The following is a 15,420-nucleotide window of genomic DNA, read 5'->3' on the forward strand; positions in this document are numbered from 1 at the left end:
TCAAGATTAAAATATTCAATTACGTAAATGTGGCAGTTCAAGAAGATTTCAACTGGCTATAAGGAAAGGTCAGCCGATTTAAAACCGTGTACAGTCACAAGTATGTACTGCTCACCCCGAGTAGTCTCCCTTACTCTACCCACTTTCTCTCCCTCTCATACTCTACCCTCACATACGAGGCAAATCTTGCTTCGCTACATATGAAGTAACCTGTATCGACAAATATGCATTTTAATGTGATTTTTATGATATATAACACACCTGAATTACTGAAAACTTGGTTTAAATGGAAACACCTCTTATTCGTGTTCTTCTGTGTAGTGGTGTTTTATTGTTGTACGGTAGAAATATCTCTGCTTTAATGAGACATGACACACATTAATGTCACGGAGATGCTTGAATGAGACATGTCACACAGTTATGTCACGGAGATGCTTGAATGAGACATGTCACACAGTTATGTCACGGAGATGCTTTAATGAGACATGTCACACATCTATGTCACGGAGATGTTTTAATGATACATGTCACACAGTTATGTCACGGAGATGCTTGAATGAGACATGTCACACAGCTATGTCACGGAGATGCTTTAATGAGACATGTCACACAGCTATGTCACGGAGATGCTTTAATGAGACATGTCACACATCTATGTCACGGATATGCTTTAATGAGACATGTCACACATCTATGTCACGGAGATGCTTTAATGAGACATGTCACACAGTTATCTCACGGAGATGCTTTAATGAGACATGTCACACAGCTATGTCACGGAGATGCTTGAATGAGACATGTCAAACAGTTATGTCACGGTGACATTTACAAAAACGCTGTTTATTTGCACATTTTACACAGGGTTTTACAAATCAAGTTTAATAAAAGCGTTTATGCGTTTTGTAAATATGTAAACTTTTATTTACATGTAGAGCAACGGCATGCATGCTAATTCTATAGTGTTGATTTTTAGGTCTTATTTCTTTCTTTCTGATCCTGTTAATCCAGAACAATTATTACACAATAAAGCTTTACTGTTTAGCGCCCTGGAGAAATGTTGTAAATCATATACGGCACTTTATGTAAATGTTATATATATATAATTATTATTATTAATATTAGTGAATTGTAGTTGGGAGTTGTAATTATTAAATGTTACTATAGTTGAGAATCAGAAACATGAAATTATGCTTTAATAAAGAGTTGGAACATTAAACGATACTAGGTGAGGATATGCAACGGACGCCGTTCAATAACGGCCCCTCCGGAAACCAAAACTCCACTACACCACCACCACACACTTTTTCCAGGCGGCTTATGACCAGTCGTAGGCGTCTGATATGATAAGTCTCCCCATATCGTATTGATTGCATTAAGTGATTGTATAATTTATATATCTATGTACATGTATTGTAAAGCGCTGTAGGATGGTATGATCTAGATAGGGCGCTTCATTAAATATCATGTTGAATAACAAAGTTTACAAGTTACCACCAATAACATATAGGTAATTCAAATGTCGTTTCATTGTCACTTCCTTTTTATAATTTTAGGGCAGTTCCGGTGCACGTGCTGATGTTGGTTGGAATGATTGGTCTACCAATCACAATGTTTGTTATCCCGGCCTGTACGGAGTTCGCCGGCCTGTTGATAGACCTGATGTTGATGGGTTGGTGTATGGGCTGTATCGATTGTGTGGCCAACTTAAGAATGATCAGACGATTCGAGACAAACGTGGCCCCATTCCTTCAGGTAAATATATGTACTCAACTTGTCCGAAATGATCTGAAGAATTGAAATTGGGAAATTAGTTTTACAGGAATAAATAAATAAATAAAAAAATAAAAATTCTGTATAAAAATGATTTGGACCACTTCATTCAATATTATACATATAAAAGAACATTACATCATTGTATCGCACGCCTTTTATCGAAGATGTTTTTGTGTTTGATTTGATAACTTATGGTCCCTTTTTATTGAACATTCAAAACGAACTGAAATCCTGGAGTATTTCTAAAGATGAATATTGATGTTTTGCCTGTGCGACAGATGTGGATTATACGAAAACATGTATGAAAATATAAAATCATGTGTAGAATTAAAAAACACCAAGTCTGAGTTATTTCCTTGTCTTGTTGGTGTAACGCAGGTCGAAAATCTTTCCCCTTTTTATTTTCTACCAACCTTAATGACATGGAAGACTTTTTTAGAGCCAATAGTTCACTCCCCTAAGAACAAATAAAGATAAATTTCAGACTGAGCTGAATATGTTTGTGGATCTTTTCGTCCTGTTATACGCTGACGATACAATTCTTCTTTCTGATTCTGCTGAAGGTTTGTAAAATGCTCTTAAAGTTTTTCAGAAATACTGTGATATATGAAAATTAGAAGTTAATGTGAAGGAAACAAAGATACTTGTATTCTGTAAACGCAAATCTAATAATAACCATGCATTTAGAATTAACGGTCAAGTTTTAAAAGAAATGGACACTTTTAGCTATCTGGATGTGACATTTAATTACAATGGTAGCTTTTTGAAATGTAAACGGAAGCTTTATGAGCAAGCCCAAAAATCCATTTTTCTGTGTATCGTAATATAAAAAATCAATATCTTCCAATAGACTTGCAAATTAAATTATTTCATTTCCTAGTTACATTGTAGTCCTTTATTGTTATATGGATCTGAAACATGGGGTTAGGAAAATATCAAAATAGTAGAACACACTCATTTGAAATTTTGCAGACGAATTTTGGGCCGGCGAACTTCGACACCAAACTTTATGATTTATGGTAAATTAGGTCAATATCCTCTTGAGATAGCTGTTAAAGGGGCTGGTCGGGGAAAAAATTACAAAATAAATGGGTCTAAATGCGTCTCTGGCCTTCCAAAAGTTATACCACGGCAATATGATGGTCGAGTTCTGCTTGCAATGTCCAGTTTTGACCACTGAAATCTCGGGGAAGCCCCGCGTAGAGTCACGTGGTTGTTTCGAAAGTGAGGCGGTAAAGATAACAACAATAGCACGCCGTCATGTGCCATGTCGGACTCAACAGCAATAGTAAACGTAAACAAATGTTTCCAAAGGTCATGTATGATGCAAGTGTAGTATCCCTACCTATATGTTGTTGTTATATATAACGGTATTGATACCTCGTGCCTGTCATGACTTTTGCATGCATCTTTTTCTTTCGCCGCGATGTTTACATTTGGCCTTGTTGATGACGCGCGTGCGGTAAAATTACATCACTGATCTGGGTCAATTGAGAGTTTTAGACTGTCAGGTGACGATTTAGGATTTCTTTAATATAATTATAATTTTTACTCTTAGGGAGTGAATTTCAGCAAAATTTGTATCGGTATATTTCATAAGAAGGTATTTTAAACATGTATATGCCATATTAGCAAATATGACTTTTTTTCCCCGACCAGCCCCTTTAAGTTGAGAATGATGTTTTTTTATAACTCACTATTAATGAATACCTCTAAATTTAGTTGCCATATGTGTAGATTAATGTTCAAACTTCAAGCCAATAATTTGTGTAAGTTTAAATGGTAATAATATATAAAAATGTGTTTTGATGAAGTCGGAAAAAGTTCTATTTTTATAAAACAGGAACCTATTTGTAAATATTATATAAAAAACACTGTCAAACTATTTTTATTGATCAATTATCACAAAGATGGCATGCAAACATTCAAAATTCATCTCGAGGTGAACTCTATTGTAACTTTAAGAAGTAACATGAACTTGAGCCCTACTTGACTCGCCTTTCTGAAAAAAAAACCAGGTCAATATTATGCAAATTTAGATGTTCCAATATGAAATTTCCAATTGAAATGGGTAGGTGGCATAATATTAAACAAAAGACCGAAAATGCACCCTATGTAAAATGATCTAGGCGACGAATTTCATTATTTATTCAAATGTACAAATTTAATAATTGTAGAGCTTAGGGAAAAATATTTTCCTTTGTATAATAGAAAAAAACCTCTCAAGTGGTCTGTTGTCATTTTGTAACATGACAGTATTAAATGGAATTTGTCTTTTGTTGGAAAAAATTAACAAACTGCTGTAATATGTATCATGATTACTGTTTTGTGTACTTGCCATCCATTTTGTCATCACATGTGTATTGTTATACTCTGAAACCTCATGTTTTACATTTTAATGAATCTGAGGAAAACTAATGAACTTATAAACTTTTACGAATAATCCCACGTTTGACCAGATGGTCTCTCTATATTCATATCTGTTAGGATTTTAGAGAAAATTTTAAAAGTCCATGTTATATCATCTACAAATACTCCTAAAGTGTTCAGTACAATGTTATATCACCTACAAATACTCCTAAAGTGTTCAGTACAATGTTGTAACATCTACAAATACTCCTAAAGTGTTCAATACAATGTTATATCATCTACAAATACTCCTAAAGTGTTCAGTACAATGTTATATCATCTACAAATATTCTTAAAGGGTTCAGTACAATGTTATATTATCTACAAATACTCCTAAAGTGTTCAGTACAATGTAATATCATCTACAAATAACCCTAAAGTGTTCAGTACAATGTAATATCATCTACAAATACTCCTAAAGTGTTCAGTACAATGTAATATCATCTACAAATACTCCTAAAGTGTTCAGTACAATGTAATATCATCTACAAATACTCCTAAAGTGTTCAGTACAATGTAATATCATCTACAAATACTCCTAAAGTGTTCAGTACAATGTAATATCATCTACAAATACTCCTAAAGTGTTCAGTACAATGTAATATCATCTACAAATAACCCTAAAGTGTTCAGTACAATGTTATATCATCTACAAATACTCCTAAAGTGTTCAGTACAATGTTATATCATCTACAAATACTCCTAAAGTGTTCAGTACAATGTTATATCATCTACAAATACTCCTAAAGTGTTCAGTACAATGTTATATCATCTACAAATACTCCTAAAGTGTTCAGTACAATGTTATATCATCTACAAATACTCCTAAAGTGTTCAGTACAATGTTATATCATCTACAAATACTCCTAAAGTGTTCAGTACAATGTTATATCATCTACAAATACTCCTAAAGTGTTCAGTACAATGTTGTTACATCTACAAATACTCCTAAAGTGTTCAGTACAATGTTGTTACATCTACAAATACTCCTAAAGTGTTCAGTACAATGTTATATTATCTACAAATACTCCTAAACTGTTCAGTACAATGTTGTTACATCAACAAATACTCCTAAAGTGTTCAGTACAATGTTATATCATCTACAAATACTCATAAAGTGTTCAGTACAATGTTGTTTCATCTACAAATTCTCCGAGAGTGTTCAGTACAGTGTTGTTACATCTACAAATACTCCTAAAGTGTTCAGTACAATGTTGTTTCATCTACAAATTCTCCTAGAGTGTTCAGTACAGTGTTATATCATCTACAAATAACCCTAAAGTGTTCAGTTCAATGTTCTATCATCTACAAATACTCCTAAAGTGTTCAGTACAATGTTATATCACCTACAAATACTCCTAAAGTGTTCAGTACAATGTTATATCACCTACAAATACTCCTAAAGTGTTCAGTACAATGTTATGTCATCTACAAATAACCCTAAAGTGTTCAATACAATGTAATATCACCTACAAATACTCCTAAAGTGTTCAGTGCAATGTTGACCTAACTTCTATGAATGAATGATCGAAGTATAAAATGTAACCGCAGAGAGATAGAAAAATTAAATATGCACGGCAATATATTATCAACAACATCCACAATATTCCGACATATAGTCAATAGTTCTTGTTTATCTTTCAGGCTATGCATTTCTTTTATGGCCTTGGTGCGTTTGTGAGTCCCATGATTGCGGCCCCTTTTATACTGAATGTGGATTGTTCAAAATACATAGACGGCATTACACAAAAACCTCAAGTCACGGGGACAGTTGAAAATGTGTCTATGACGTCAGTTCCGCCAAATCCTCCACGGTTGTCACGTGCCATCAATTTGAGTAATTCCAAAACAGCATTCCTGATATTAGGTTCTATACAGGTATAGTGCTTTGAATGAGATTCAATTCTGTATATGTTTGTTTGATTGATACAATTTCATTGGCAGGTAAAAAAATGTAAGTTTTACACAGATTTCAACTCCAATGAACAAAAGTTCACATCGACAAAAAAAGGAGGGTCAAACGGATTCAAACCCGACAATGAGGTCATCAAAACACAAACCCGACAATGAGGTCATCAAAACACAAACATGTCAATGAGGCCAGCAAAATACAAACCCGTCAACATAGTTAGTTCAAAGCAACAGGAATTAAGATAAGAACGTTGTTTGTGTCAATTATGAGAGATTGAAGCTAAAACGCTCCGGGAAGAGAAAAGAAAATGAAAGTTTACATCAGAATGCGTTATGTCGGTTTAAGTTTTCCCTTCTTCAGAGACGAAAACCTCCGACTCTGTTTAAGTATTCCTCTGTACAGAGACGAAAACCTCCGCCTCTGTTTAAGTATTCCTCTCTACAGAGACGAAAACCTCCGACTCTGTTTAAGTATTCCCTTCTTCAGAGACGAAAACCTCCGACTCTGTTTAATTATTTCCTTCTTCAGAGACGAAAACCTCCGACTCTGTTTAAGTATTCCCCTCTACAGATACGAAAACCTCCGACTCTGTTTAAGTATTCCCCTCTACAGAGACGAAAACCTCCGACTCTGTTTGAGTATTCCCTTTCTCAGAGACGAAAACCCCCGACTCTGTTTAAATATTCCCTTCTTCAGAGACGAAAACCTCCGACTCTGATTAAGTATCCCCCTCTACAGAGACGAAAACCTCCGACTCTGATTAAGTATTCCCTTCTTCAGAGACGAAAACCTCCGACTCTGATTAAGTATTCCTCTCTGCAGAAACGAAAACCTCCGACTCTGTTTGATGATTCCCTTCTTCAGAGAAGAAAACCTCCGACTCTGTTTTAGTATTCCCTTCTTCAGAGCCGAAAACCTTCGACTCTGTTTAATTATTCCCTTCTTCAGAGACGAAACCCTTCGACTCTGTTTAAGGATTCCCTTCTCCAGAGACGAATTCCTCCGACTCTGTTTATGTATTCCCTTCTCCAGAGCCGAATTCCTCCGACTCTGTTTATGTATTCCCTTCTCCAGAGACGAATACCTCCGACTGTGTTTAAGTATTCCCTTCTTGAGAGACGAAAACCTCCGTCTCTGTTTAAGTATTCCGCTCTACAGAGACGAAAACTTCCGACTCTGAGGAACATTGTAATAGACGTACTCTGCTGGAGTTCGTATGAACATAACAAGAACACTACCCCTTATTTCTCCATCCGGGGTGTCTTTAGCATTACATGCTGCAATGGATATGTAACCAGTCGTATAATTGTATCGTCGGTGTAATGTGTCGCCATACATTAGGACAAACACTTTATGGTCATGTTTGAGTATTCCCTTTTTCAGAAACGAAAACCTTCGACTCTGTTTAGGTATTCCTCTCTACAGAGTTGAAAATCTCCGGCTCTGTTTGAGTATTCCTGCCAACAGAGACGAAAACCTCCGACTGTGTTTAAGTATTCCCTTCTACAGAGACGAAAACCTCTGACTCTGTTTAAGTATTCACTTCTTCAGAGAAGAAAACCTCCGCCTCTGTTTAAGTATTCCTCGCTACAGAGACGAAAACCTTCGGCTCTGTTTAAGTATTCCGCTCTACAGAGACGAAAACTTCCGACTCTGAGGAACATTGTAATAGACGTACGTTTAATGATTCCCTTCTTTAGAGACGAAAACCTCCGTCTCTGTTTAAGTATTCCTTTCTACAGAGACGAAAACTTCCGACTCTGAGGAACATTGTAATAGACGTACGTTTAATGATTCCCTTCTTCAGAGATGAAAACCTCCGACTCTGTTTTAGTATTCCCTTCTTCAGAGCCGAAAACCTTCGACTCTTTTTAAGTATTCCTCTCTTCAGAGACGAAAACCTTCGACCCTGTTTAAGTATTCCTCCCTACAGAGACGAAAATCTCCGACTCTGTTTTAGTATTCCCTTCTTCAGAGATGAAAACCTCCGACTCTGATTAAGTATTCCCTTCTTGAGAGACGAAAACCTCCGACTCTATTTAAGTATTCCCTCTACAGAGACGAAAACTTCCGACTCTATTTAAGTATTCCCTCTACAGAGACGAAAACTTCCGACCCTGTTTAAGTATTCCTCTCAACAGAGACGAAAACCTCCTACTCTGATTAAGTATTCCCTTCTTCAGAGTCGAAAACCTCCGACTCTATTTAAGTATTCCCTTCTTTAGAGACGAAAACCTCCGTCTCTGTTTAATTATTCCTCTCTACAGAGTTGAAAATCTCCGGCTCTGTTTGAGTATTCCTCTCAACAGAGACGAAACCCTCCGACTCTGTTTGATGATTCCCTTCTTCAGAGACGAAACCCTCCGACTCTGATTAAGTATTCCCTTCTTTAGAGACGAAAACCTCCGTCTCTGTTTAATTATTCCTCTCTACAGAGTTGAAAATCTCCGGCTCTGTTTGAGTATTCCTCTCCACAGAGACGAAAACCTCCTACTCTGTTTAAGTATTCGCTTCTTCAGAGACGAAACCCTCCGACTCTGCTTGAGTATTCCCTTTCTCAGAGACGAAAACCTCCGTCTCTGTTTAATGATTCCCTTCTTCAGAGAAGAAAACCTCCGACTCTGTGTAAGTATTCCCTTCTTCAGAGAAGAAAACCTCCGCCTCTGTTTAATTATTCCTCTCTACAGAGTTGAAAATCTCCGGCTCTGTTTGAGTATTCCCTTTTTCAGAGAGGAAAACCTCCGACTCTGTTTGTGTTTAAGTATTCCTCTCTCCAGAGACGAAAACCTCCTACTCTGTTTAAGTATTCGCTTCTTCAGAGACGAAACCCTCCGACTCTGATTAAGTATTCCTCTCTGCAGAAACGAAACCCTCCGACTCTGCTTGAGTATTCCCTTTCTCAGAGCCGAAACCCCCCGACTCTGTTTGAGTATTTGTTTAAGTTTTCACTTCGTCAGAGACGAAAACCTCCGTCTCTGTTTAAGTATTCCTCACTACAGAGACGAAAACCTCTGACTCTGTTTAAGTATTCCTTTCTACAGAGACGAAAACTTCCGACTCTGAGGAACATTGTAATAGACGTACGTTTAATGATTCCCTTCTTTAGAGACAAAAACCTCCGACTCTGTTTAATGATTCCCTTCTTTAGAGACGAAAACCTCCGCCTCTGTTTAATTATTCCTCTCTACAGAGTTGAAAATCTCCGGCTCTGTTTGAGTATTCCTGCCAACAGAGACGAAAACCTCTGACTCTGTTTAAGTATTCCCCTCTACAGAGACGAAACCCTTCGACTCTGTTTAAGTATTCACTTCTTCAGAGAAGAAAACCTCCGCCTCTGTTTAATGATTCCCTTCTTTAGAGACAAAAACCTCCGACCCTGTTTAAGTATTCCTCACTACAGAGACGAAAACCTTCGGCTCTGTTTAAGTATTCCGCTCTACAGAGACGAAAACTTCCGACTCTATTTAAGTATTCCCTCTACAGAGACGAAAACTTCCGACTCTGAGGAACATTGTAATAGACGTACGTTTAATGATTCCCTTCTTTAGAGACGAAAACCTCCGTCTCTGTTTAAGTATTCCCTTCTTTAGAGACGAAAACCTCCGTCTCTGTTTAAGTATTCCGCTCTACAGAGACGAAAACTTCCGACTCTGAGGAACATTGTAATAGACGTACTCTGCTGGAGTTCGTATGAACATAACAAGAACACTACCCCTTATTTCTCCATCCGGGGTGTCTTTAGCATTACATGCTGAAATGGATATGTAACCAGTCGTATAATTGTATTGTCAGTGAAATTTGTCGCCATACCCTAGATCAAACACTTTATGATCAGTGTAATGTGTCGCCATACATTAGGACAAACACTTTATGGTCAGTGTTATGTGTCGCCAGACCCTAGAACAAACACTTTTTGGTCAGTGTAATGTGTCGCCATACCCAAAAACAAACACTTTATGGTCAGTGTTATGTGTCGCCATACCCTAGAACAAACACTTTTTGGTCAGTGTAATGTGTCGCTACACCCTAAAACAAGCACTTTATGGTCAGTGTTATGTATCGCCATACCCTAGAACAAACACGTTATGGTCAGTCTAATGTGTCGCCATACCTACAGAGACGAAAACCCCCGACTCGGTTTAAGTATTCCCTTTTTCAGAAACGAAAACCTTCGACTCTTTTTAAGTATTCCTCTCTACAGAGACGAAAACCTTCGACTCTGTTTAAGTTTTCACTTCTTCAGAGACGAAAACCTCCGACTCTGTTTAAGTATTCCTCTCTACAGAGACGAAAATCTCCGACTCTGTTTGAGTATTCCTGCCTACAGAGACGAAAACCTCCGACTCTGTTTAAGTATTCCTCTCTACAGAGACGAAAACCTCCGACTCTGCTTAAGTATTTCCTTCTTTTGAGACGAAAACCTCCGACTCTGTTTAAGTATTCACTTCTTCAGAGACGAAAACCTCCGACTCTGATTAAGTATTCCTCTCTGCAGAAACGAAAACCTCCGACTCTGTTTGAGTATTCCTCTCTACAGAGACGAAAACCTCCGACTCTGTTTGAGTATTCCTCTCTACAGAGACGAAAACCTCCGACTCTGATTAAGTATTCCTCTCTGCAGAAACGAAAACCTCCGACTCTGTTTGAGGATTCCTCTCTACAGAGACGAAAACCTCCGACTCTGCTTAAGTATTTCCTTCTTTTGAGACGAAACCCTCCGACTCTGTTTAAGTATTCCCCTCTACAGAGACGAAAACTTCCGACTCTGAGGAACATTGTAATAGACGTACTCTGCTGGAGTTCGTATGAACATAACAAGAACACTACCCCTTATTTCTCCATCCAGGGTGTCTTTAGCATTACATGCTGCAATGGATATGTAACCAGTCGTATAATTGTATCGTCGGTGTAATGTGTCGCCATACCCTAGAACAAACACTTTATGGTCAGTGTAATGTGTCGCCATACCCAAAAACAAACACTTTATGGTCAGTGTAATGTGTCGCCATACCCTAGAACAAACTCTTTATGGTCAGTGTAATGTGTCGCCATACCTTACAACAAACACTTTATGGTCAGTGTAATTTGTTGCCCTACCCTAGAAAAAACACTTTATGGTCAGTGTAATGTGTCGCCATACCCTGGAACAAACACTTTATGGTCAGTGTTATGTATCGCCATACACTAGAACAAACACTTTATGGTCAGTGTAATGTGTCGCCATACCCAAAAACAAACACTTTATGGTCAGTGTAATGTGTCGCCATACCTTACAACAAACACTTTATGGTCAGTGTAATTTGTTGCCCTACCCTAGAAAAAACACTTTATGGTCAGTGTAATGTGTCGCCATACCCTAGAACAAACACATTATGGTCAGTGTAATGTGTCGCTATACCCTAAAACAAGCACTTTATGGTCAGTGTTATGTGTCGCCATACCCTAGAACAAACACTTTATGGTCAGTGTTATGTGTCGCCATACCCTAACAAAGATGTTTGATTTATATTTAAATGCGTCCATTAACGCTAGTAAATCTTGTCCATTGTCAAGGCTATACATATCAAAACTACATCCTCAGTGTCCGACTTCACACTTTATATTACCTTTAACAAACCTTCTGTATGTTGGACATCAAGGATATCTCTTTAAATCAAAATCAAATATATTGGAAAAATGAAAATGCGTAAAATTAAGCAGAACGACCCATTACAGTTAACTGTTGACGAAATCCCTATGTACTCTGACCTATATCATTGTTATTTACAGCTAGTTATAACTATTATCGTGGTCCTGGTAGTTGTACTAGAGAAACAGAGGTTTATAGGAACCGGTGCTGCCCTCTCTCAGTCAAACAGCACAAGGTCCCTGCATTCCGTATCCTCAGACAAAGGTAGGTAACCCTGCGACATACAATGAAGTTGATATTTCTAATACAAGTACATTTGTGTATTTCTAATCTAATAATAAGTATTTATAATCTTTTATTACGTATTTCTAATCATATTACATGTCTATATAATCTTGTTCTGTTGATCTTAATGTAATTTTTTTTTTTAACAAATTCGCGGAAAGTTTATTTGTTTATGTTTTCCTGTTTCTATTGTTTGAATAAATTAAAATCATGTAATTTAAAAATCCAACTTTCAACTTGACACAATCACAATATTCCTTTTTTAATATAACCAACAAAATAAAATATTATTCATTAACACTTTGAATTATATACTGATATAACAACGAGATGTCAGCACTGTTCAATGTATTACTCTACTACCACAAATTGTATTAGGCCGGACAAAGAGAATGATGTGTTTTATGACAGTCTCGATGTTTATTTTCTTTGTTCAGTTTTGAAGGATTTCAGACCTGAACGACATTTCAGAGGAAGAATAGTCGTTTTAACTGATGCATAGATGTATATTTATTATTTTATGATAAGGACGGTGTCTTTATATGCCAATTTATTAAATTAAATGCCACACACCTTGATTATGTGATAAAAAGGATCTTACACTCGTTTTCATTCCATATGAAATTTATAAAACTCGTCAAGAATTTTTCATCTTAGCTCGCCAGAGGCTCGCTAAATTGAAAAATTCTTAGACTCGTTTCATAAATCTCATATGAAATGGAAACTCATGTAAGATCCTATATGTATATTACTTGTTTTCACTGCTGTGTATGACTTTTTTTATTCTTTATTTATGATTCCAGATCTGAACGATATTTCCGGAGAAGGAGTGATCGCCAGGTGTTTCTACTGCGGCACGCGGGAAATGTTACTTGTCACCTTTATGACGTCAGTACTATTATTCATATTTGATGGTTTACAGGTACGTTTTTTTTGCATTTATTATTAATTTTTTTTAGTTAAAATGAGAGAAAACCCTAACAAAGCTTACAGTATCTCTTCCATAAGAAGTTTACTATTTATTCTTCATTAAAATAGTCTCTACTGAAAATGATATACCATTAAAAATAAGTAAATGAACAAATGTAGCTAGTACAGATATCATTGCAATGCTAATTGATTCTAATCCTTGACTTTTGTTGCCTTTGTTTCAGTCTTCATATGCAGACTATATATATTCATATTCGGAAAAGAATGTGAATGGTCTTAAAAAAGGAGAGGGAGCCGTGTTAAACGCCTGTTTTTGGGTAAGAAGACAATTAAGATATACATCAGGAGTGGAGACGCAAAGGGTCGTCTCTCCTTTTTATTACATATAGAATTAGCATTACTTCTAGTTATGAGTTCTCGTCTCAAAAAAGGCAAAATATAACTTAGTGTCAACAGAACCGTATAACAAACTCAAGCTCGATACATCTATTGCAAAATATGAAAAAAATAAAAATTGACATAGAGACCACTGAACAATTACAAGATAAATAAGACATGGCGTTCCGGAAGGGTAGGCATTTTCTGTTTCAACGACGACATATAGATGATATCCAATTAATGTTACGCCCTCGGAGAGAAAACAACGAAAAATACCCACACGTTTGGTTATAAACAGATGATCGAACTTCACATCACGCAACGGGATAGCATATTTTCCCAAAGAGAACATGATAGCAATCCTGCCAGTTGTCTTCATCAGCCTTTATCTATCGAAAACCTTGGCGATAAGTTTGTCCGTCTACAGTAATCATGTAAAACATAATGATATTGAATCGACTGCTACATGTAAGCACCGTAGGATGGGGATTTCAGGGATGCAACTATCAAGAAAACGAAAGTTCCCTATTGGAATATCGAAATCGTTAACCTCATTATATGGCTTAATAAATAAGCTGTCTCTATTAGGCATATCGTCCTGTCCTATAATTTTAGTTATGAAGAGTATATACGATCAGCGTAGTGAAAAAATCGTTGATATACCAGAAAATCGATCGGAGGACTAGTGTAGGTTTTTGTTACCTGTTATGATTATCAATAATTTCAGCTTCATAAAGGAAATCGGCCAGAAGAGGGCACAGTTGCCACCGAATTCAACAAACATTGTCGACCAGAATCTCAATCATTCTCACGATTTCATTCTCAGTATTTTCACAATACAAATACTGGCTTAAATATTTTGCAACCATATATTGTCGTGTGCCTGTCTTCGAAAAGCAATTTTTCAGTTCGGTATGTGGTATGGTAGTGCAAAGAGTGGGAACGTTAATTGTACTGTTGAAAGACACATTGTTAAGGGGAGGATGCTCACGATAGATCAAAAGAACTTTCAAGTACTAGAGAGACACATTATAGCGTTATACCACAACATCAGCCCAAAGAAGTATCGATTGCGGTAACATTCAAGGCCACAATAGACTGAAGGGTCAACACACAAGGCGAGATAATAACCTCAATGTTTATCATCATATTGTGTAGTACCTGTACAATATACGTCCATATTTCTTTTGTAGGGTCTCTTTGCCTTGGGGCGACTTTTCTCCATCGGAATAGCAACAAGATTTACTCCCGCATTTATGCTGCTTTGTAATTTAGTAAGTAAACTTTGTTTATATTTCATCTGTAAAATAAAAAGGACCTTACTACATATGCGAGAGAGCGTATGTCCTCAGGAGTAAAATGAGAACCGTTTACTAACGCTAGCGTCTTCAATGTTAGCAAGTGAACAAAGGGGCTTCCAGAACTAATTAATGTACTATCACCGAAAGTGTAAGCATAAGGAACGGTGATGGTCAAATGTCAAAGGAAAGTTTTCACCCATAACTGTCATGGCGGTATAATCTGTTTTGAAGTATGACATCAAAATAAATCCCTCCATGCTCACTAGAATAATCACACCGGGTCTAGTGGATATAAAAGATCACCGGTTTCAGCAAATGGATTAACGTATTTAATCTACGCCAACAGATTTTTACATGAAAATTAAACGTACCTCTTATTGATTTTGTTGATTTATATGATTTTTTATTTGGAAATATATTAATATCTCATATTTTACAAACATCACACAGCTTACTGTGCTCTGTTGGATGTTTGACCCTCTGTTGGGCGTTTGACCCTCTATTGAAAGTTTCACCCTCTGTTGGAAGTGTGACCCTCTGTTGGAAGTTTGACCCTCTGTTGGAAGTTTGACCCTCTGTTAGAAGTATGATCCTCTGTTGGAAGGTTGACCCTCTGTTGGATGTTTAACCCTCTGTTAGAAGTTAGACCCTCTGTTGGAAGGTTGACCCTCTGTTGGATGTATTGCCCTCTGTGGTGATGGCCGACAGTTCGTAGTTCATTTTAACTCCATATCCTTTCTTTCTACATTAGGAATTTGATCAAGGTTAACGGTAGTTAACTGAAACCCTAACGGTAGATAACA

At 36.8% G+C, this 15,420-nt stretch overlaps 1 protein-coding gene across 1 annotated transcript; it reads left to right on the forward strand.

The window, feature by feature from the left end:
- Positions 1 to 1,553: 1,553 nt before the first annotated feature.
- LOC110457624 (major facilitator superfamily domain-containing protein 4A-like) lies at positions 1,554 to 14,590 on the forward strand (the record flags this gene model as incomplete). The annotated part of the gene is made up of 6 exons (XM_021508981.1): positions 1,554 to 1,752; positions 5,827 to 6,060; positions 11,864 to 11,987; positions 12,812 to 12,930; positions 13,163 to 13,255; positions 14,510 to 14,590. Coding segments are annotated over 6 exons (850 nt in total), but the record flags the coding sequence as incomplete, so codon positions are not given.
- Between the last annotated feature and the right edge of the window lie 830 nt (positions 14,591 to 15,420).

This window comes from Mizuhopecten yessoensis, unplaced genomic scaffold (assembly GCF_002113885.1).
Source record: "Mizuhopecten yessoensis strain PY_sf001 unplaced genomic scaffold, ASM211388v2 scaffold9263, whole genome shotgun sequence".
Lineage (NCBI taxonomy): Eukaryota > Metazoa > Mollusca > Bivalvia > Pectinida > Pectinidae > Mizuhopecten > Mizuhopecten yessoensis.